Source organism: Micromys minutus (assembly GCF_963924665.1).
Source record: "Micromys minutus genome assembly, chromosome: 11".
In the NCBI taxonomy this organism is placed as follows: Eukaryota; Metazoa; Chordata; class Mammalia; order Rodentia; family Muridae; genus Micromys; species Micromys minutus.
In genome coordinates, this window is record NC_137980.1 from 52,832,305 (window position 1) to 52,857,106 (window position 24,802).

Genomic DNA, 24,802 nt, shown 5'->3' on the forward strand with positions numbered 1-24,802 from the left:
CATGGGAATTTTCGCCTACTAGATGAAAGAGATGATCATTGCAGGGAGAATGTTCAGGTCCTAAAGCAGGCAGAACACAGGGTTTCCAAACTCCTGAAATCGGAGGAGTTTTGTTTTTAAACCTTCACCATCCCCAATGGATCTACTGCCACAGCTCCATTGCTTTTGTGATCCTTTGGCTTTGGTTCCTTATCCATTTCTTGCTCACACGCAATGTATTCACCACACAGTTGCCACTCTAGGGGCAAGGAGACTGGAGTCAGCAGTCACTAGTTGGCCATAGTTATTCAACTGTCAGCAGCACAGCCCTGGAGGGAACCCAGCCAGCCTGAGGTTGAGTTAGTCAGTGCTAAGAATAGGGCTTTGGGATCAGCCTGAACCGTGGGTGGGATCCCAAGGACTGTACAGCTCTGTCTTGCTGTGTGAGTTTTTGTACGTGAATATTTTTGTATTCCCACTCTTAAGTTTGCAAAATGAATTAATCTTTAAAAAATTTTGGATTTTGATTTTTCAAGATGTTTCTCCGTGAAGCTTTGGCTGTTCTGAAACTCTTTCTGTAGACTAGGCTGGCCTCGAACTCATAGAGATCCACCTGCATCTGCTGGGATTTTTTCTTTTTTTTATTTATTTTATTATTTTATTTTTATTTTTTAAAGATTTATTTATATATTATATGTAAGTACACTGTAGCTGTCTTTAGACACACCAGAAGAGGGCATCAGATCTCATTATAGATGGTTGGGAGCCACCATGTGGTTGCTGGGATTTGAACTCAGGTCCTCTGGAAGAGCAGGCAGTGCTCTTAACCACTGAGCCATCTCTCTAGCCTTTTTTTTTTAAAAAAAGATTTATTTATTTTATGTATATTGAGTACACAGTAACTGTCTTCATACACACCAGAAGAGGGCATTGGATCCCATCACAGATGGTTGTGAGCCACCATGTGGTTGCTGGGAATTGAACTCAGGACCTCTGGGAGAGCAGTCAGGGCTCTTAGCTGCTTAGCCATCTCTCCAGCCCTTGTTCTTGTTTTTTCTTTCTCTGTGTAGCCCAGGCTGTCCTGGAACTCACTTTGTAGACTAGGATGGCTTCAAACTTACAGAGAATCACCAACCTCTGCCTCCTGAGTGCTGGGATTAAATGTATTTGCCACTGACCAGTTTCATGTCTTTTAAATAAGCTAACCATGAAGACCATGAAGTCTCCACCTTTATGACCTTAATCAATGTGCAAATACCCTACCTCCTATTTCCATTTTAGTGAAGGTTATGCTATTAAAATGTGGATTTTCGGGGACACACACGGAGACTATCATTGAAATAGAAGAACGAGGTGGAGAGTGAGGTCCAAAATGTCATACACAGAGATCACAGGGGTAACATATTAAAGAAACCCGGTTGGAGGGCTGGAGAGATAACTGATCAGTTTTTGCAGCATTGTACTAGAGTTTGATTCTGGACACCCACATTAGGTGGTTTGAAACTGCTTGTAACTCTGGCTTCATTTGGAAATATCCTACACACTGAGCCAACTCTAGTTTCCACACAGAGGTTCTTCCAACTTCTTGCACAGACACATAAACACATAAATAAAAACAAAACAAAAGCAGAACAAAACAAAACAACAAAAGCCCATTGGCCAAGAGGAAGGCTGGGTGGTAATGCCCCGCTCCTTCCCGCCATCTAAATTCAGTCTCTTGATGAGAGTCATGACAGGGAGAGGTCAGGAGGGGGCGCCTCTTTGCTACTCATTCTATACTTGTAGACTTTCAACTGTCCACATGCAGTTTGTTATTCAACCAAAATGTTTTACACTTTAAAACTAGGTGTTATGGTGAAGTTTGAAAAAACACTTATGCTACATAAGGTGGTTCGGATCTCAGGGCTCTGATCTGGCTGAATCCTGTTCTCAGCTTCTTTTCTGAGTGTAGGGACTATGGGTTAGGTCTGGGGGAGGAGAGGTTCTTTGGCTAGAGTCACAATTCACAGGAAAGGGAGAATGGCTGAGATGGTCAAGGCAGGAATGTGACAGGAACAACGCGGTGATGAGGAACAATTAGGCTGTTCAGGGCCATTTGGGAGATCCAGAAAAGGTGAAGGCAGTTAGTTCAGAGCTAGCCACAGAAACCCCTCTTTAGCCACTTTTCTTATTTTTCTTTTTACATTTATCATATCATATCATATCATATCATATCATATCATATCATATCATATCATATCATATCATATATCATATCATCATATCATATCATATTATATCCATCTATCTAACTATCTATCATCTTCGGAATCTTACTATGTATCTCTGTCTGGCTTCGAGTCAGTCTACCTCTCCCTCCTGAGAACACTGAAGTGTGTTTCCGTGTTGGGAGACGTGTGTGTTGGGGGGGGGTTAGAGGGTAACAGTGGGGGGAAGCACGTTGCATGGCCATGGACAGAGGACTTGCTGGAGTCGGTTCTCCCTTCATCTTATGGGTTCTGAGGATTGGATTCCAGGTCCTCAGGCTTGACAGCAAGTGTCCTACACGCTGAGCCATCTCACCAGCCCCATGGTGGGAGGGAAGGAAAGTTTATATGATATGAGGGAGCAAACGAGTGACAGACATGGGGAAATATCAGAGCTCTTATTTTCTGGGAGCAGAACACCCCTAAGAAACCCTTACTCTCTTGGGGCAAGGGGAGATACAGACTCTGAGACTTCTCACTTGGTTTTAAGCTTTATTAAAATTTTTTTTGGGGTGGGGAAGTAGAGCATTTAAAGAAGTGGGTCTGACACACGTCTATATTTCAAAGCCTGGGACTCGAGGCCGGCAGGAAACGCTTCCGTTAGAACACCGCGGGCGAAAGTCAGGGCGGAACAGAAGTTGCACACCTAGGCAAGCGCACAGCGGAGAACTCCTGGGAGGGGACCTACGCAGGCTGATAACTTCCGGTTTCGGTCGTGGACCTCACAGTTGTGGGAGGTGAGAGGCCTGAGATGGACTTAGTGTCCTGGAAGTGACCCTCCGTGGCGCAGGCGGGCTCGCGGCGTCCAGGAAAAGCCAGAAGAGCTAGGGGAAGGTATCACTGGGCAGCGTTAGGCCTTGAGTAAGACCGCTGCGAGTGTAGCTCAGCCTCGCTTCCTATTCTGTATGTCTTTGGCCAAGTTACAGCGTCCTTCAGAGCCCTAGCGTTTTCTCTTGTGAAGCAGAGATGTGGGTCTTATAGGCCTCGCTAGGTGGCTATGGGTTCTTGCGGGTTCGTGCGGGCGTTAACGCAGCGCCGCTGCCACGCCCAGCACTCGGTGCTTGGATGTGGTAGGTGGTTCTGCACCGTCCGGTACTGTGCAAAACTTTGAGATTTTGGTCCTCCCACCAGGTTTATCAGAAAGGACCGTGCCCCATCCCAACACTCAGAAATGAAGGTTCTCAGATCCCGGCCAAGAGCGGGCTAGGCATTAATGACGTTCTGACTTTTAAGGTCTATGCTGTGAAAAGAGGTGTGGGCTGTTAGTGAATGGTTGTTGAAGCCACCATGTGGTTGTTGGGAATTGAAATTAGGACCTGCTCTGGAAGAGCAGTCAGTGTTTTTAACCACTGAGCTATTTCTCTAGCCCCTCCATCTAGGTTTTTATTGTGTGATTCTTGTAACGTGGCAAGGGGTAAGGTCCTATTGTGCTTTTTTTTTTTTTTTTTAAATAGATGTGACATTTGTAGTCCAGAGGTGGGAATTTGACTTTTAAAACATGGTCACACAGCAACTAAAGGGCAGAAGTAGATGATCTGAAAGCTCACACCTGGGTTGTTAAGATGGTTCATATACCATAAGATGCACAGAAATAAAAATGTGAAAAAAAAATAACCTCAAACCAAAAGTCTCTTCTCTGACATGAGAGTAAGTTAGTGTTTTTTTTTTTTTTTTAAATTACATTTTATTTGTTTTTTTGTCCATGTGCTCATGCACATGAATGTGTGCCATAGTGTGAGTGTAGAGATTAGAAGACGGTCATCTATGGAAGTAAGTTCTTTCCCTCTACTGTGTGGCTCTCAAGGAATCAGGCTTGGTGGCAGGTGCCTTCACCCACCAAGCCATCTTACTGGCTTTACTTTAGTTATTTTCACCTGTAAATTAAAGACGCAGTATGCTGTAAGAGCTCTCATATGTTGTCCAGGCAGTCCTGGAACTCTTGGACTCAAACTATCTTCCTGCCTTAGTCTCCCAAGTTATTGGGAATATGGGTAAACTATTATAAAGAGTACCTCAAGGGAGGTTGTGATGCATGCTTTTTAATCCCAGCACTCAGGAGGCAAAGGCAGGCAGACCTCTGAATTTCAGGCCAGCCTGGTCTATAGTGGAAGTTCCAGGATAGTCAGGGCTACACAGAGAATCCCTGTTTCAAGAAAAAACAAACAAACAAACAAACAAACAAAACAACAACAAAAAAAGCAACAAAATAAAACTGTGCCTTCAAACCGGGTACGGTAGTCTGTGCCTGTGTCTGGCATTTGGAAGACTGAGGTGGGAGTAATGAGAGTTGGAGGTCAGTCTGGGGTACATAGGATGATCTCAAACAAACAAAACCTAACCTCACATAACCTCACAATCCGCCAGCCTGGACTACACAGGGAGTTGAGTTCCAGGCCAGCCCAAGATAATCCTGAGATTAAGTCTCAACACCTCTTATGAAACCCCTGCCTCCCTGAAAAAGCATACTTTCTTCTTTTTTAGTGAGAAGTATCCAGAGCAGTTTCTGTATTGATGTGCAGTAAATACTGGTGTGTTTCATTCTTTTGCAGATTTCGGACTTCAGGTGCCATGCATCCTTTACAGTGTGTTCTCCAAGCACAGAGGTTGTCAACACCACTGACCTCCATGTGCTGGGTGTTGCTTAGGACTCAAAAGGCACATAGCAGTGTGTCCAGCACTTCCTGTTCTAGTCCAAAGGGGAAGAGCTCAGAAGGAGTTCAGAAGGATTTCAGCTCCAGGCTAGCCATTGGACCAACTTTTCAGCATTTTTTAAGAAGTGCTTCAGTTTCTCAAGAGAAACCATCTTCTCCAGAAGTGGAGGACCCACCTCCCTATCTCTCAGGGAGCGAAATTCTAGGAAGGCAGAGAAAAGGTTGGCTTTATATTTATTTATTTATATTTCCCCCTCCTTGCTCCATCGCAGCGTCTGTGGCCTGATTGCTCTTACTGTTCTCTTATTACATTCTTGGCTTTAGGGAGTTAATAGTGTAGGTAGGCTGCGTAATATAAAATCATCAGAGCCTACCATGTATGTGGTAGGGTGATTGCCTAGCATGCGTGGAGCTCTGAGCTCCACCGACAACATCCTCATCTCAGGAAAAAACTCAAAAGCTGTGCACACATGAACTGCAGTCCTCTCTTTGGTTATGCATGGAGATACTATAATCCCTGTTTTAATGATAATTTTTAGGATTGTATCTAAATTGTATCATTTATTGTATGTATGTGGTAGCTGTGGAGGTCATGGGGTAACTTGTGAGACTTGGTTGTCTCCTTCCACACCATGTGAGTTGGGAGGTTAAAAGTCATCAGGCTTGGTGGCAGAAGCCTTTATCCACTGAGCCATCTTGCCCAAGCCTACTCTCTATCTTTTGAAGCTAGGCTAGTCTGGAATTCATAATCCTCTTGCCTCAGCCTCCTAACTGATGGAATCATTGATATCTGCCACCTCTTCTGATTTAGAATTTTATTCTTGGAACTGGCAAGATGACTCAGAAGGTAAAGTTGCTTGCAATCAAGTGTGATCACCTGAGTTTGATCCCTGGAACCCACATGGTGGAAGGAGAGAGCTGACTGCCACAAGTTCTCCTTTGACCTCTGAACTAGTACCATGGCACATGTGCCCACTATCTTCCAATACACATACACACACACACACACACACACACACACACACACACACACACACACACACACACACCTCAGGCTGGCTTCATATTTATGATTCTCCTGCCTTGGCCTCCCATGTGTTGGCTTTATGGGTATGACCACAATGTCTGGCTTCCACTTGGAATTATAGCCTGCTGGTGGTAATGGAGTTGTAACTAGAAATATGATTTGAAAGAGCCTACTGAAGTGTGAAATTCATGTTTTGGAACTTTGTGTAAATTCGTATATTTACTTCATAATATGGTCATGTCTATTTTTATTTTTATTCTGTACCCTCTGGCTAATGCTGCTTCTAGAGCTAGAGAACCATTTTGTTTAGAGGGAGGACTGTAATACAGGGACTTGAATTTGGATTTTCTTGAGATGAATAAAAATGTTCATTAGTCCTTACTGTTTTAGTTGCTTCTATAGGCCTATTTCCTTGACTCTTAAGGGGGCACAATGCCCTCATATTTCAAATACTACGAATATAATAGGCATGTATATATGATGTCTTTCCTTGTTCTGAAAGGCTGTTACTAATTTCGTGGGGGGGGTTCTTCTGGTAGTTGATGGTGTTTTAGGGTTGAGGGAACATTGGACTTTGTGGCTAATCAGTTGCCTTGGGTGTTTCTGAGGGCTTTGGCAAGGAGTCCCAAGACATGTGGCCCTCTGCTTACCTTGGAGTCAGCCTGTCTTTCATTGCAGTCTACCTTGAGACCTATGGCTGTCAGATGAATGTGAACGACACAGAGATAGCCTGGTCTATTTTACAGAAGAGTGGCTACTTGCGGACCAGCAGCCTCCAAGAGGTACTTGAATTCCTTGCTTCCCTGTTTCCTGGGCTTGGGCTCCTTTGCTTTGGTGCAGGTTCTCAGATGCAGTGAATCTCAGGAAGAGGATGTTGCCTGCTGAGTTAGTTCCTTTGAGTGATGTGTTAATTCTTTTAGTGACTTGTACTGTAAGACTGGCATAAACTGGTGACTCAACTATTTTGAGCTCTTGTGATGCTGTTCATCTTCAGGAAAGGAGTTTCAAACTTGTGGTAACACGTGGCTGTAATCCTAGCCTTGGGAAGTGGAGGCAGAGGGTGTAGAATTTGAGGCCATGATGACTATGTCTCCAGAGCCAAACCAAATCAGAGGAAAACAAAGATAGCTTGTGGAGAGTGGGGGTAAGGTTTAAGGAGTTAATGCATAATGGATAAAGAGCTTTTGCTGGGAAGTTGTCAAAGGAGACAGTGGTGGTGGTTGCATTATCATGTTCAAGGGTTCTTATTATATATGTCCTTAAAATGGTTAAAATGATAAGATTTATTTTATATGTGTCTTATCATAATAATGGGAAAAAGGCAGGTGGACTTCGTGCTGGTGATTTTGCAAGGCTAATTTCAAAGTTTATAAGTTTCTTTTTCTTGCTCTCTACTAGGCTGATGTGATCCTCCTTGTCACGTGTTCTATCAGGTACAAATTTGTTCTTTCTGTAAGAAGTGAGTATATTGTGTATGATCATGTCAGGGAGGCTGACTTATGGAGATGAACCAATGGCCACAGGTCAGGAAGAGTTAAGAGTTGTTTATATAACAGAGATAGTCCTGATATAACTGGCTGATATTTGCTGAGTATGTCCTGTGTGTTGGGTTCCATGTGAACAGTATACACAGATATATTAATTTAATTCTCACAGTAGCAATTTGTGAGATTGTTTCTCTTATAAAACCCATGTTATCTGGGCATGTAGTGCACACTGCAGTTCCAGCACTAGGGAAGTTGAGGATTGTGAGTTCTAGACCAGCCTGGACTACACAGTAAGACCTGTCTAAAAAGGAAAGAATAACCACATAAGTGCCCAAACCAAGCTCTATACCTTATTAGAATTTTAAAATCAAAAGTGCTGAGCTCCTAAAGTTTCTGATGTTTTCTGGCTACTAATGGCATATTCTTGTAATGTATGTACCTGGTTTGATATGTAGCCAAATGGTTGGGAAACAGGATTCTGAAAAGAAATGAGTGGCATCTTCTGAGGTAGTTAGGAAGTACTTTGATCACAAGAAGTTCATCAAAAGTGATAGTTTTTAGTTCCAGTTCCGGTGGATCTGATCCCTCTACAGGCGGTAGGCACACAGGTGTTGGGTACACAAACATACATAACAAATTAATGAAATGATTAATAAAAAGGTGAACGTACCCTCTTTTGTTGTTCAAAGCATGTTAGTGTTTTCACAGCTGCCTTTAACATAAACTCATTGATCTGACATGTTTCTTATGCCTCTGTTGAATGATACTGTGCTAGCTGTTAGGAGAGATTCAGAAATGAACGTTCCATAAAGACAGGCTTTAAAGAGTTTGGTCTAATATTGGACTAAGACAGGTCTATAAGTAGCTCACTAACATTCGACAGAAAATACTAAGTAAACATAAAATCAAACCAGGGTGGTGGCTTAGGCCTGTAACCCTAGTATTTGGGAGGTCAAGGAAGATCGATTGCTGTGAGTTTGAAAATATCGTAGGGTACATAATGAGTTTTAGGTTAGCCTGGGCTACAGAATGTGTGAAACAACAAAAACAAATTGCCAAGTTCAGGAGAAGCAGAACTAAGGTGTGTGTTCTTGAAGGGAGGAGACTCACGGAAGAGTTGGGGAAGGGATTTGGGAGGGTATCAAGAATGGTAGGAAGTGCTTTCCCTGGTTGTCTCTTTGCACTTCCCTGAGTTAAAGGTACATACCCGTGAACAGGCTTAGATGGCTTTTATTTTCTTCCCATTGTCCTGTTCTCCTATCCTGCTCTATAGTTTATTTTTGGCTCATATTTGCCATTTTGGATCTTTGCAGGGAGAAGGCTGAGCAGACCATCTGGAACCGTTTACATCAGCTAAAAGTCCTGAAGACAAAGCGGCCACGCTCCCGGGTACCTCTGAGGATTGGGATTCTAGGTATCTAGTCATTTTCAGGTTATTCCATTTTGAGACTTGTGTTACTTGTGACAGATGCCATCTAGGAGGGGCTAGCAAGTGACTTTTCTGGAGATGGCCTACCATTTTGGATGTCCTGTGATGGGTGAGCTCTAAAAATGTAGGGTCTTTTGAGACTTCGTTCCAGGATTACTTCCTGCTGCTGATATTTCTTTCCTGTCATTATTAAATAGCTAATGATTCCTGGGCATGTCCACCCTATTGGGCAGATCAGCATGAATTTGTACTCTTATGTAGTAATGCTGTGTAGACAAATTGATGATTTTGTAATTCCTAAATTTCTAGAAGTAATTTTGAGCCTTCTAAAAGCTGTAAATAGTGCTCTGTAAACTTTCATGTGTCATAGGTTAAAGGTACTAGGAAAAGAAAATATGCATGGGACAGATTTGTGATCCATGAAAACATTCATTGTAGGTCAGGTCCAAGGATGAGGCCACAGGTGAGCACTATGAAGCAAGGCCACATGAAACTGTTGCTTTGAACTTACAATGAGCTTTAGAATGAAACACTGCTCTGAACTTACTAATTTACTATAGGCATCCTTTTGTCACCTCCCTTTTGTATAACATTTTATCTGAGGTAATTTTATAAAGAAATTTTGTCTAAGGAAGTATATGAAGTCCAGAGAGAAGAAATAAAGTGTGGCATCTGGGCCTCTGCCCATCCCCCAAATGTATATGTGGCATTTGGGGGTCACCCCTGTCCGAGACCAGCTTGGGGAATCAACAGTAGTCTCCAGGGCCAGAGCGAGGATTGAAAGAAGAAAGACAAGTTCAAGTTGCAGCATGACTTCGGCCTGACTTGAGGCCTAAGCCTCATGACCGAAAGTGAAGCTTGGTTTAATCTGTCCTCTTTTAAATCATTTTAATTACATGCCAAATGTAACATTTTTTTTCTGAGACAGAAAACAAGTGAGATGTCAACCAAAGATCCTGTAAACATCTTACTGGAGGTCAGGTGAAAAGGTCTGAGACAAAAATGGATACTGCTGTGCCTACGTCCCAAAATCTTCCCTGCCCTGAGCTGCATTCCTAAGGATTCTGCCTGGAGATTCAAATGCAAATGTACTTCCCTGTGCCACATTCTTAAGAGCCCTGCCCCAGACTTCAGATGTAGATGTACTTCCTTATAGCCTTATCTTAGGGTCTCTGCCTAGAGCTACAGATGCAAATGTGCTTAATACTAGCCCTTACAGGGTGTAGCACAGAAGCCAGATTCTTGCCTTGGCTAGCTTCAAGATGTCCTGGAAAATTAATATTAATATTACTATTACAAAAAAAATTAATATTACCCCACCACCAACTGTCCAGAGGTGCCAAAAATGCTCTCCACACAGCCCCATCTACAAATATATACATATTTGTATATATGTATATTTGTATATGTGTATATGCATGCACAATATGTCTATATTATATGTGTCTGTTTATATATATGTATGCACATATATGTGTAGGTATATGTGTATTATGTAAGTATGTATGAACACTTTTGGAAATGTTGAGACAGGTGTTTGGATTCAGTCAAAGCGTGTGTGTCCGTGTGTATGTTTGAATTCTCCCTTTTTCTTCTCTTTTCTCTTTGGCTCATGAAATATTAACAGACACCAAGCCTCTCACCTGATCAGTGAGGGGTCCATGAGTAGAAGAACAAAGGACCTGAATAGTTAGATTTTTCTTTCTTAATCCCCTGCTTCAGCCAGCAGGAAATAATTGCCAAAAGCCAGAGGCTTTTGGCCTTAGAATAGCAAAGAGTTAAAAGAATAGAATTGTCAAAAATAAAGGAGACTTGGCTTTGATGATTGCTTGCTCCATGCCTCGTCGCCACCCCCCTCAGGAAACTGGGTGCTGGCACTAGAGTTTTTCCTTTGGAGCAGTGGTTCTCAACCTTCCTAATGCTGCCACCCTTTACTACAGTTCCTTATGTGGTGACCCCCAACCATAACATTTTCAATGCTACTTCATAACTGCAATTTTGCTACTGTCATGTATTATAATGTAAATATCTAATATGCAGGATATCTGATATGGGGCCCCTGTGAATGACCTGAGGGGTCCTGTGAGCTTTTTGTAGCACTTGGAAGTAATAGAGGCTCAGATTGTGTCTTAGTGAGGGTTTCTATTCCTGCACAAAACATTATGACCAAGAAGCAAGTTGGGGAGGAAAGGGTTTATTCAGCTTACACATTGCTGTTCATCACCAAAGGGAGTCAGGACTGGAACTCAAGCAGGTCAGGAAGCAGGAGCTGATGCAGAGGCCATGGAGGGATGTCACTTACTGGCTTGCTCCCCCTGGCTTGCTCAGCTTGCTTGCTTATAGAACCCAGATCTACCAGCCCAGGGATGGCACCACCTACAATGGGCTGGGTCCTCCCCCCTTGATCACTAGTTGAGAAAATGCCTTACAACTGGATCTCATGGAGGCATTTCCTCAATGAGGCTCTTTTCTCTGTGATAACTCCAGCTTGTGTCAGGTTGACACACAAAACCAGTACAGATGGTGATGAGCTTCCTAGACTGATAGGCTTTCTAGAGCCTGATGTAGTATGTATACACAGATGCACAGTGATGGATACTGGAGTAGCTTTTGGAGTCTAGAGGACATCATGAATTTCCAGGTTAGTTATCTTTGATGTGAAATACTGAACATGCCCAAGTGAAATTGCAGGTATGTTCTGACCAATATGGTAACTGATAATCACATTTAAAGTCACTTCTTCTTTTGCATCAGACAGATTTCAGCTTCTCAGTAGCCACACATGACCTGGGGCCACCAGCTTGTACAGCATTTTCAATCATTTCTGTCTGGCATACTCCTTCTCAGTATTAGAAAGCTCTGTTGGACAGTTCTGGGCGAGGTGGTCAGGAAACAGTTCAAAAATAAATTCTTGGGTTTTGGCAATGTGGCTCAGTGGGGAAAGCACTTGCCATCAAATCTGCTGATCTGAGTTTGATTCTGGGAACTCACATGGTAGAAGGAGAGAACCACCTTTGTCCTCTGTATACTGGAGTACACACATAACACACACACACACACACACACACACACACACACACACACACACACACACAAATTAAATGCAAAAATACTTTAATCAAAAGAAAATGCTGCATTTTTTCTGTCCCAGAATTTGATTAACATATTTAACTTTATGCATAGTAGACTATAATTGTAGTAGTTAACTTAATCACTCTTAATATGTTCACACACAGCCTCTGCCTCCTGAGTGCTGGGATTAAAGGAAAGCACCACCACCACCAGATTGTCATTTTTACCTAATCCTTCTAGAACTGTACACATATGGAATCTTTTCCTATCCTCCTTTTAAAACATAAATTTATTATTTTGAAGATTTATTTATTATGTATATAGTGTTCTGCCTGCATGTACACCTGCAGGCCAGAAGAGGGCATCAGATCTCATACAGATGGTTGTGAGCCACCATGTGGTTGCTGGGAATTGAACTCAGGACCTCTGGAAGAGCAGTGTTCTTGACATATGAGCCATTTCTCCAGCCCAGTACATATACATATTTGGTGGATGGAACAAACTCCAACCAGTTGACTTCGACAACTACTTTTTCTCTTAACCTTCTTATACCACCTAAGACAGAGTTCTCTATGTAGAAAAAGATTCCCTCATAGCCACAAGTTACAGATTCTCTAAAAATAATCACCACAAGCACATACTCTTCAAAAACAGATTAAAATCATTACACAAAAGGCAATTGCAACAGGATAATTGATTATATATTCTTCTTTGGAAACTTATACCTAACTAAGCATTTCCCATCTGTCTTTCTCTTTACATGTTCATTGTAACGTAGCTGATGACAATTTGTTTTTACCAAGAAATAAATTATCATCTATCTTATGTCTTACTTTTGAAGTCCTGTTCAGCAGGACTATTCTCTATTGTCTACTCTTAGAATAGAATTATTCATCTGTATTTATAACTCTCTTTTATCCTGGTACACACCAAAACCTGTGGCCACATCTCTAGATCACACAATCCAGGAACTCAGACTCTACCCAGAATCAGTGTTTACTTTGGTCATTTTTTTGTCCCAAGCCTGTATTTTTTTTTTCTAAGTACAATTATGTGCTTGCAGCGAGTGAAAGCTCACTGTACTCCTTTTGTACCCAATGCAGCCTTCACTATTGTACAGAGGGGGCGCATCCTATTCTTGATTCTAACTTTGTTATATCTTCTGGCAAAACCACTTAAATCAAAACCTTCTATCAACTACTCCAACTTTCTAAAACCATTTAAATCAAATCAGGAATTTCATAAAATCATTAATCATCTAAACAGCATTATTTCCTGAAAGGTCATCTTCATGTTGATCTGCAGGAAAATTGTCCAACAGAGTGGGCTGTCATCCAGGAAGTAATCACACCAGGCTTTAGGCAGTGAGGGTTTCCCCAAGACAATCAAATCATGCCAGATATATGAGGAATACAGCAATGACAGACATGAGAAGGCATATCAGTAGCAAAAAGAAGTCCTGGGATGAAGCCTCTGGGGCTGTGTCTCTTCAAGGTGCACCCATCACACCTGTGCAAAATAGTGGCTTGTCTCTTGGACGGTCACCTGCTCACTGCTGTTCTTCCTGTGTGGTGTCCACCAGGCAAGTCTAGGTTGGGTCAACTTAACAGCTTAACCAATGGGGCTAGGGTGGGGAGATGGCTCAGTGGCTAAGAGCATATATTGCTCTTCCACAGGACCTGAGTTGGCTTTTACTCCAGCTTCTTGAGATATCCAACACTCTTCTGGCCTACACAGGCACCTGTATTCTTCTGCATCCCCGCCCCACTAATTATAAATAAAAACTTTAAAAAAAATCTTAAAAAACAAACTGTGGGGTTAGAGAGATGTATCAGCAGTTAAGAGCATATACTGCTCCCACAGAGGATCCAATTTGGTTCCCAGCATCTGCGTTGGGCAGCTTACAACTGCCTGGAGTTGCAGATCCAGGGTTCAACCCCCTTTTCTGAATTTCACAAAAATGGCAACTTCACTCCTGTGCAGTTACTCATATGCAGGTGCACATACATATACAAGTGCACATACACATAAACAAAAATAATAAAAATAAAATTCTTAAACCCCAGACAACTGACCAGTAAAAGGAGTTTGTAAACTTTAAAGGTTTTTTTCTTTGTTTGTTTATTTTCTTGTTTATTTTTTTAAGACGGTTTCCCTGTGAAACTCTGTCTGTCCTGGAGCTCACTCCATAGACCAGTCTTTCATTGAACTCAGAGAGATCCACCTGCCTCTTCCTTCTGAGTTCAGGGGTTAAAAGTGTGTGCTGCCTACTACTACCTCCACTACCACGATCAGTTCACTTTAGAGTTTTCTGGACTTAATAAAATAATGGTTTTTGGGGTATGAATTATATTGGCATAATTATTTATATAATTTCTCAGGTTTGGCAAATATTACAGGCTCAGAGAAACAAGTGTAAGTGTAGTTGTAAACTTAGAATATATATATAAACAGGAACGGCTTCTGATATAAAATATTTTTTATTTTAATGGCAATTAATTTTTAACTTTGGGAATAAGCCGTTCCTGTTTGAGAGGCTTTTGAGGAGCAGAGAACGCTGCTCAGTCATTCACAGTGAGCTTAATTAGAATGTGGGTGCTGAGTTCCATCTCCAGCAATCATGAAAACACTGAGTTGCTCTGAATATTTCTTTGATGTTCTTGTATTTGAAAATATGGGTTCAGTGCTGTGGGTTGGGTTTGAAGGGTAACTCTCAGAGATGTTTTCTGTGTTTTGGTCTTCAATGTAAGTTATAAATCATGTGCACTGAGCAAAAGCCAGGAACATATGAGCTGGGAAAAAAGGTGCTAGTTTCTTTTGTTTCCTAGGCTGCATGGCTGAGAGACTGAAGGAAGAGATCCTCAACAGGGAGAAAGTGGTCGATCTCTTGGCTGGTCCAGATGCCTACCGAGACCTTCCCCGGCTGCTGGCCATTGTGGAGTCAGGTCAGCAAGCGGCAAATGTGCTTCTCTCTCTGGATGAGACCTACGCGGATGTCATGCCAGTCCAGACGAGCCCCAGTGCCACTTCTGCCTTTGTGTGAGTCTCTGTGTGAGAGTCGGGGTTGAGTGGCCCTCAGCCCTTCTCTTTTGCTTTTGAAATAGCCTGTTAATCTTACTATGTTGAACCTAGGAGGAGTAAGTTTACTCAGTTATGGTACAACATACAGAGACCAACCTCTGATGCAGTAAAACTCCCTTATACCATCATCTCTGTCACACCTGTCATCCCTGCTCCCTGCTCTCTGAGGGTCACTTCTCAAGGGTTTCTTTGTCAGTCATTTCTTCTGTTTCTTTTTATTATTTATGTGTTGGTTTTTCTTTTTCTTTTTTTCTTTTTTTAAAGATGTATTTATTTAATGAAAGAGTGCTGTATCTGCATGTACACTTGCAGGCCAGAAGAGGGCACCTGGTAACATTACAGATGGTTGTGAGCCACCATGTGGTTGCTGGGAATTGAACTCAGAACCTTTGGAAGGGCAACCAATGCTCTTAACTGCTAAGCCATTTCTCCAGCCTTATTTTTTTGTTTTTTCAAGACAGAGTTTCTATGTGTAGCTCTGGCCACCCTGGAATTTTCTCTGTAGATCAGGCTGGTCTTGAACTGAGAGATCTACCTGCTTCTGCTTCCTGAGTGCTGGGATTAAAGGAAAGCACCACCACCACCTAGATTGTCATTTACTTAATCCTTCTAGAACTATACACATATGGAATCTTTTCCTACCCTCCTTTTAAAACATAAATATTATTTTGAAGATTTATTTATTATGTATATAGTGGTCTGCCTGCGTGTATGCCTGCAGGCCAGAAGAGGGCACTAGATCTCATTAAGATGGATGTGAGCCACCATGTGGGTGCTGGGAATTGAACTCAGGACCTCTGGAAGAGCAGGCAGTGCTCTTGACATATGAGCCATTTCTCCAGCCCAATATTATTGTTTTATGTTTATTTTCACTTATGGAAATAAATATCTTGGGCTTTTTTGATAGATTTTTTTTTTTTTTTTTTAAAGCTGTTGTAGTATATGCTTGTGATCTGAGGCCAAGGCAGAAAGATTGTTGTACATTTGTGGCCATTTTGTGTGTTCCTGGCTAGTCACTGTTATTTGGAAAGCCATTGTTTTAGAACTAGAAAATAGTAGCTGGGAAGAAGGTCCTGACAGTTGGGAGCAGGAGGCAGGAACATTGCCTGCTGTGAGTTCATGGGGAGTCTGGGCTCCACAGCATTACCAGTAATTCAGGACTCCATTGAGAGACCCTGACTCAGAAAACCAAATCTGGGGTCAGATATGGTGATGCATATTTGTAAATGCAACACTTGGGAGTTGGAGGCAGGAGGATCAGGAGTTCAAGATCATCTATGGTTTTTTGCTACATATGAAGTTTAAGTCTAACCTGACTCACATAAGATCCCATTTCAAAGAAAAAGATTGTATGAGAAATGCAAACTATTTTTAAATTTAGGGTCTGTTTTATAACATGTATAGATATAGAGTTAGTTTGTTTTTAATTTCTATATAAAGTTGCAATATTAGTATAGGTATACACTAATATACCTGTAAAACAGTAGCTGAGTTAGCCTTCACCGCTGTGCTTCCTCACCAACACCCCACCAGTTATATTCTGGTTCATAGTCTGTTATTACATACTTACAGATCTCACATTAGTGCAGTGTGACATTAGAGGCAAAGAGAAACCTAAGACAACTGTAGAGCTGTGACCCATTGCTTGAGATATGCTAAGACGACATTTCCCCCTTGTTAACTGTGCCCTGATACTTTCTTCCTTAGATCAATTATGCGGGGCTGTGACAACATGTGCAGTTACTGTATCGTTCCTTTCACTCGTGGCAGGGAGAGGAGTCGGCCAGTTGCTTCCATTCTAGATGAAGTGAGGAAGCTTTCTGAGCAGGTGAAGTTATTCAAGCTCTCTTCTGCTGAGCGTGTTCTGACCAAGCTAAGGACAACCTTTCTAATTATGTAGCCTATGTTATATCTTCCCACTGCCTAGCCACAGGTAGTTCCATCACTGATAGCTTGTAAAATCTGTTTTTATTTCCCTAAGTACTAAATTTATCTCCCTTTTCCCCATTTTCAATTCCCCTATAGGACAAAACTTCTTTAGGATAGATATATTCTGTTTAAGGGATTGATGGTGATAGAAACCTGCCTTTACTTACTGAGTTGGGATTATAGGCATGCACATTTTTAAAATAATATTTATTTTATATATATGAGTACACTGTCGCTGTCCTCAGACACACCAGAAGAGGGCATCGGATCTCCATTACAGATGGTTGTGAGCCACCATGTGGTTGCTGGGAATTGAACTCAGGATCTTTGCAAAAGCAGCCAGTGCTCTTGACCACTGTGCCATCTCTTCAGCTCCTGATTCAGCTAAATTTTTTTTCCTTGACAAAGCAGCAGAGCTGCCCTTTATTTTTGATTCAGCTAATTTTTTATCAGTGGTTTGGCATGAAGCTGTTCACCAGGTTTTAAAGTTGTTTTCAACATGTTTTTCCTGTTTGTAGGGGCTAAAAGAAGTGACCCTTCTTGGTCAGAATGTTAATAGTTTTCGGGACAATTCAGAAGTCCAGTTCAATAATGCAGGGTCTACCAACCTCAGCCGTGGCTTTACCACCAACTATAAACCCAAACAAGGAGGGCTTCGTTTTTCTCACCTTCTGGATCAGGTTTCAAGAATAGATCCTGAAATGAGGATCCGTTTCACTTCTCCTCACCCCAAGGATTTCCCCGATGAGGTGAGTGTTGTTGATATTTAGTATTGTGACAAATGTTATCAGCACCCTAAAGCATGTTATTGCCTGGGCCCAGTTGTATGTAGCTGTGACCTTGAATCCTGCTTTGGGGATTCTATATTACATTTCAGTATCTCCTTGCAGACCTACTGGTCCTTTGGCAAGATATTTAAGTCCCCCAGGGTCAGGAAGGTGATAGGATGGTTTTGAATGAGAGCTTGGCATCACTTGTGTAGTGAGATGTTCTGTCGAGGTGGGCAGCTCATGGCAGTGATGGTGATGGTGGTGGGACAGTGACAACAGAGGAGGCAATGTGATGTAGTGAGAAAGTTTCCAGACTGTAGCCTGAGACACACTGGGCCCAAATCCCAGCTCTTGTCCGGTGTGTGATTCGTGGTCATAATCCTAGCTTTGGGAATTTGACACTGGTGGATTATGAGTTCCAAGCCAGCCTTGGCTACAAAGTGAGTGCCAGGCCAGTTAGGACAACTTAGCAAGACTGTGTCTTCTGTTTTCTTTCTTTCCCAAGACAGGGTTTCTCTGTGTAGTCTTGGAACTCACTTGAATTTAGAGTTCTGCCTGCCTCTGCCTCCCAAGTGCTGAAATTAAATGTGTACCCAATCAACCTTTTAATTACTTGAAAATTAGCCTTTGAGGAGAAACAGTGAGAGGAGTATTCTACCAAGGACTGCGTTACATGCCTTTAATTCCAGCACTCTGAAGCAGGGTCAGGCAGATTGCTGAGTTGGATGTCAGCCTTGTCTATATAGTGTATCTGTTCTCAAATGAAACAAAACAAAAGTGAAAACAAAACAATAGCAGCCTCCTCCCAGAATGTAGAAAATATTTTTTCTACATGATTCTTTGGTGAGCTTTAGGTAACCCATAATGTGTTCTGTTTAATCAGGTTCTGCAGCTGATTCATGAGAGACACAACATCTGTAAGCAGATCCACCTTCCAGCCCAGAGTGGAAGCAACCGTGTACTGGATGCCATGCGGAGAGGGTCAGACTTACTTGGGGAGAGGATATTCTTTATCTTTCTAGTTTTCCTGAATCACTAACACTGCATTTGTTGCTAAGGACCTAATATAGTATACAACACACAGTAGTGAATTAACACGTGATTGTTGTTTGAGTAATTCTGTGGACAGTTGAATCTGCTGCTGTGCAGCCCCTAAACAGATTGAGTCTCTATTTGCTTAATATTTTTTAAAGTAAGTGCTTACTGGGCACCATATTTTAAATTTTAGTATTTTTTTTTCTTTGTGTGTATGTGGGAGTGTTGTTTTGATTTGTTTTGTCTTTCAAGACAGGATCTCACTGTGTAGCCCTGGCTGTCCTGGAACTTGCTCTGGAGACCAGGCTGGTCTCAAACTCATAGAGATAGTTCTGCCTGCCCCTGTCTCTCAAGTGGTAGGACTAAAAGTGTGCTATACCACCACCCAGTGAAATTTTCGTCTTTAAAAACTTGCAGGAGTAATAAAGACTTTTAGGTCTTAGATTATAAATGCAGGTCATATGACTCACTTTGGAAATAAATTTGCAGAGGTGAGATTGGCTATAAAATGGCCCAAGACAGAGTTCATAGAACTAGACAGCCTTGTTTTACACAGAGGCAAAGATTAAAGGACTTAAATTTTATTTATTGTTTGGGTCTTTTGCCTGCATGCATGTCTTTGTCACATGTATGCATTGTTCAAGGAGGCTAGAAGAAGGCATTAGATCCCCTGAAATCCGAGGGACAGATGGTTGTGAGCTGCCATGTGGGTTTTAAGAATTGAATAGACAGTGCTCTTGATCATTGAGCCACCTCTCCAACTCCTAGAGGTTTTCTTAAATGTTTGATTTTTTTTCTTGATTTGTTAAATGTAAGGACCTTAGGAGCTGCAGTGTGTGTGCGTGTGTGTGTGTGTGTGTGCGTGTGCGTGTGCGTGTGCGTGTGCGTGTGCGTGTGTGTGTGTGTGTGTGTGTGTGTGTGTAAAACAGAGGACAAAAGTCATGAGTTGGTTTTCTTCTTCTACCGTGTATGTTCCAGGGATTGAACTCAAATCATCAGGGTTGGTAACAAGTATCTATTTGCTGAGACATCTCACTGGCCCAAAGGGGTGCTTTTAGGTACTCCTCTGCATTTGTGGATGTGAAATCACAAACTGACAGAGGAATATATGTGTAAGTTCATAGTGTTGTCTCTGTATAGTGTTCATTTAAATAAGATTGATCCAGGTGTGGTGGTGCACTCTTACGATGAACACTTGGGAGGTAAGGCCAGGAAGAACAGAAGTTTAAGGCTAACTTGAGCTACATGAGACCTTGTAACCCTGCCCTCCCCTCCCCTGATAAGGATGAATAGTTCATCTGGGTCTTTTCTTTTTTTTCTTTACTGCAGGTATTCAAGAGAAGCATATGTGGCACTAGTTCATCATATCAGAGAGTCTATCCCAGGTACATTTGAGAAATGCTGAGTGCATCACCATAGTTCACATTGTCTTGTTCCACACCAGCCTCTGGCAAATCCCTTACAACATCATGTCATAGTTTCTGCTGCTTCTGTGTTCATTTTCTACTTCCCTAGTTTTCTCTCTCTCTGTTTCACTTTCCTTTCTGTCTTTCTGATTGTATGTGCGTGTTGTTAGGGATTGAACCCAAGGCTCATGTCTTATGGGCATATGCTTTGCCATTGAACTGAATCTCTGCACTTGGATTTTGACACTGTGTCTTGTTATCTTCATTGCTACTGCTTGGATTATAACATGCGCTACCATGTATTCAGATATAATTAGGTTTATAGCAGATTTTAAGCATGATCTCATTATATGTTTTTTTCTTTCTCTTGCCTTCTAATAAAATTACTGTCTGTTTTGCTAAGATTTGGTTGAGAATGTTGTCTGAGATTTCTCTTAAATTCTGTTTTTTTAAAAATTTCCGAGCCTAGAACTTAATATGTAGACTAGGCTGTCCTCAAGCTCACAGGGTTGGATCCAAATGCCTCTCTCTCCCTATGCTGAGACTCAAGGTTTGTGCCACCACACCCAGCTCCAAGTTCTATTTCCTGATTCTTGTATTATGCAGACTTATTTGTGCTTTGATGGGTCAGGATGATGTTGCACCTGGGTGTACTGGCTTTGTAGTGAGTACTGTGTCACTGGCTATGTGACAACAAAGATTTGTCATTTGTAAAATAAATAGTGCTCATGCCTTCTGATTTTGGTGGCAGTTGAATAGCTAGTGACATAACAGCACGTTTTAAAAAAGATTTATTTATTTATGTGAGTACACTGTAGCTGTCTGCAGACACACCAGAAGAGGGCATTAGATCTCATTATAGCTGGTTGTGAGCCACCATGTGGTTGCTGGGAATTGAACTCAGGACCTCTGGAAGAGCAGGGCCTCTTAACTTCTGAGCCATCTCTCTAGCCCCTTGGTACTGTTTTATAAATGAACATAATGTTAAATTAAATTTATTATATGATCAGTGTTTGGTCATATATACATATGTACAGTTATTATGAATTATTAAAATATATAGATATAGTCTAGTTTAGAGATAGAGTGTCCAAAGCCCCAGGTTTTATCCCTAGTACTGTAGAAAAACAATCCCTTATCTCCAAATGATAGCAACAAAAACAAATTACATAGATGTGTATGCTTTTGTGAAGTATGGAGAGATTCATTAATAAAAGCAGGGCCTGGGAGCTGGAATGCTAGTGGTAGAATGCTTCCCTAGCACATAACAAGGTTCACTCTTTAACCCTTTCTTTCACCCCTCCCACAAAATGCAGAACCAGTTGGCAACTCTGCACTTCTGCAGTATCTCTGAATCTAGCATTTGAAGCCAAGAATTATTTCCTAGTGCTGAAGGAAATGTAAAGTGAGAAGTCAGTTCTGGGATGATGTAGAAAACAAGTCTTCTTACTCTTGCTCTGTAATGACTTCCTTTTTCTTTTTTTTTTCTTTTTTCTCCTTTTTTTGTTTTCAATACAGGGTTTCTCTGTATAATAGCCCTGTCTGTCCTAGAACTCACTTTGTAGACCAGGCTGGCCTTGAACTTATGGGCATGCACCACCATGACCACCATGACCGGCATGACTTCTTTTTTACTTAGATGTGGACTGAGTAGTTTGGAAATTCATCCCATTTGCTTTCCTTCTCTCTGTCATCGACACCCACATTTCTTCTAGAGATAGGCAGCTGCAGTACTCTAAGCACTGGTCTTCGTTCTTTGTTATATATTGACAGGTGTGAGCCTCAGCAGCGACTTCATCACTGGCTTTTGTGGAGAGACAGAGGATGATCACCTGCAGACAGTGTCTTTACTTCGAGAAGTTCAGTACAATACCGGTTTTCTGTTTGCATACAGCATGAGGCAAGTAAGTTCTTGACAAGAGACAGTTAGTGTCATTCTCTTACTAGCTTGGGACTGATTGGCAATGGTCTGGTAGAAGAGGGTTTGACAGCAAGGCAGACCTAGTAAAATCCCAGTATCTTTTTTTTTTTTTTTTTTTTTTTTAAAGTTGTTTCTTGTTGGGGTCCAGACATTGCCACACAGACTCTGGTCTCAGGCAGGCAAGAATAGTTTATTGAACTCACAACCCAGGACTTATTGATTAGGGGATGCAGCCTACACTCTGGGGCTAAGACTTTGACCTCCAATGTTTCCCAGGGCCAGTTAATAAAAACAAAAACCACAATGAACTCATATGCAGGTACAGAAAGTATTGTAGGGTGGTCAGCTGTTACTCAAACCATTTTGGTAATTTAGACACAATAGTTGAAACTGACCTATAATCTGATTGGTCCTAAGTGGAGTCTTTGGTTGTAGAATTTCTTTCTTTTTTTTTTTTTAAAGAATGATTTATTTGTTTTATGTATGTGAGTACACTGTAGCTGTCTTCAGACACACCAGAAGAGGGCATCAGATCTCATTACAGATGGTTTCGAGCCACCCTGTGGTTGCTGGGAATTGAACTCAGAACCTCTGGAAGAGCAGTTGTAGAGAAATTCTAGCCTGGTTATAGACTTTCTTAAGAATAACAAACCTTGGGGCTGGAGGGATGGTTCAGTGGTTAAGCTCTTCCAGAATCCTGGGTTCAGTTCCCAGCAACCACATGGTGGCTCACAACCACCTGTAATACTCTTCTGGTGTGTCTGAAGACAGCTACAGTGTACTTATATACATAAATAAATAAATAATTCTAAAGAAAATGAGTACAAACCTCAGAACCTAACAGGATATGTGGCCAACTTAACCCTGTTCTGATTCCAGCTGTTTTTCTGTGTCAGCAGCAGAATTATGAAATGGCTGGCAGGCATGGAACAAAATGGTTACAGTTGTGCCTGCCCTTGGCTTGGAACCTGATGTGCAGATCAGGCTGGTCTTGAACTCAGCGAGATTGTCTGTCTCTGCTCCTAGTTCAGGGATTTAAGGTGTGTGCCACCATGCTCAGTTAAATTGTTGGATCTTACTATCAATTATTTTCTTTTCTCTAGTTAATTTTTATATATTATGCCAAATTTTAGACATTGTTTTGAGATAAGGTCTTACCATGAAGCTCAGGCTGACTCAATCCTGTCTTCCTTCTATTTCACTTAGTTGCCTGAGTGTTAGCATTATAGGTGTGAGCCACTACAACCAGCAAACTTCAGGAGTTCGATAGGAAAAATACCATGCTGGTTTTTCTATTTATGAAATACTTATGGTAGCTGGGTTGGGTTATGTGCCTGTAATCCCAGCACTTAAGAGGCTGAGGCAGGGGAATCTCAAGCATAAAAGCTGCGTGGGCTATAGTTTAAGACTGTTTCAAAAACAAAAGTTAAAAACAAATAAGTAAACTAAGACAAAACCTGACAGTGGGTAGTATTCTGTAGTCAGTGTTGTTTTACAAAATTATTTCAGAAATGAGTCGTCTAGGAGCCTGTTATAGTCCATATTGCTTCTCTTTCTGTGGCCATCATAGATCCACAAGAGAAGTGGTGAGGCTGGTCTAGATGGGAAATGGCCTTTCAGCACAGTGGAGATCTTGTGCCTGTCAGGTAGTCACAGTGACCTTATCTACAGCCCTTAGTGATCTGTGAGGTGGGAATAACAGTACCAGCTCAGAGTTGTTCTGGAGTTTAAATAAGACAGTGTATATAATGCACTTAGAGTTTTGATTCTTGTGTAGTAACTGCCATCAGACGGTTAACCAAGGAGAACCCGGTGCTTTGGGATCTTACACCTATTCCCCATTCTGTTTTCATTTGTGGGTATGGTGGTTCTTTCAGGGTAGATTGGTTTGAATTTCCAGACAGTGGTATTTAGCCTTTTCTTTTATTCCTTGGCTCTTGCCTAGTTCAGTGGTTCTCTACCTGGCTTGAACATGAGCATAAAGACATATGTAACTGTTTACCCATGGTGACATTAAAACACTTTTCAAGGTAATTATTGTTTCGGACTAGGTAATATGTATTTAGAGTGTAAAGTACAGGGTTAAAACACATTTTCGTTTAACTTCACATAAACTGCTACCAGGTTTAGTTCCTTTCTTGTAGGCAACTTCTCTATCACTTTTCATGTGTTCATAAACATGAATACTTTCCATACCAAAGACATGCACATTGACTTCTACTTTGCTAGTTTCAGTTTGCAGAGTATTTTAGTGCAATTACATTAGTACACGTGGAACTATCTTAGTAACAGTTACATAATACTCCATTGTGTTGATAAACCACAATTTACTAGTTGGTGAGTATTTAGACCGCTTTACATGTCTTTATAAGCAACACTGGTGAATATCTTAGTGTATGGATTATTTAGTTTGTGTCCAAATATAAGCTTAGGACAAATATAAAGACTAATTTTGAGTCTGTGATGATCTTTTAAAATGTTATTTATTTACTTTGTCTGCTTTTGTAGGGTGTGCATGTACTGCAGAGTATGTGTGTAGGTCAGAGGACCACTTGTTGGAGTTGGTTCTTTCTTTCCACTACATGGGTTCTAGGATCGAATCAGGTCATTAGGCTTGGTTGTAGGCACCTTTACCACTGAGCCATCCTGCCAGCCGTGTGTGATTTTCATTTGATAGATTTAGAATGACTCTAAAAAGATTTTATTTCAGTTACCCTTTCTCATGGAATGTTCCTAGAACCAGAGAAGTAAGTCTGGTTTAGGTTTGGG

General features: G+C 41.5%; 1 protein-coding gene across 5 annotated transcripts in view; it reads left to right on the forward strand.

The window, feature by feature from the left end:
• The first annotated feature begins 2,934 nt into the window (after window positions 1–2,934).
• The window catches only part of CDK5RAP1 (CDK5RAP1 mitochondrial tRNA methylthiotransferase), a 29,333-nt gene continuing 7,465 nt past the window's right edge, over window positions 2,935–24,802 (forward strand). Inside the window, exons 1-11 of one of the 5 annotated variants that reach the window (XM_080925332.1) lie at window positions 2,935–2,962; window positions 4,775–5,097; window positions 6,582–6,685; window positions 7,302–7,336; window positions 8,704–8,804; window positions 14,720–14,930; window positions 16,680–16,800; window positions 17,420–17,650; window positions 18,555–18,652; window positions 20,036–20,091; window positions 21,886–22,016. In XM_080925332.1, the coding sequence (XP_080781458.1) occupies window positions 4,794–5,097; window positions 6,582–6,685; window positions 7,302–7,336; window positions 8,704–8,804; window positions 14,720–14,930; window positions 16,680–16,800; window positions 17,420–17,650; window positions 18,555–18,652; window positions 20,036–20,091; window positions 21,886–22,016 (1,392 nt within the window). In that variant the 5' untranslated portion in view covers window positions 2,935–2,962; window positions 4,775–4,793. Of the gene's footprint in view, window positions 3,087–3,131; window positions 3,296–3,760; window positions 3,873–4,774; window positions 5,098–6,581; window positions 6,686–7,301; window positions 7,337–8,703; window positions 8,805–14,719; window positions 14,931–16,679; window positions 16,801–17,419; window positions 17,651–18,554; window positions 18,653–20,035; window positions 20,092–21,885; window positions 22,017–24,802 lie in introns of those variants that run through there. The other 4 variants (XM_080925330.1, XM_080925331.1, XM_080925333.1 and 1 more) reach the window with 4 other exon arrangements.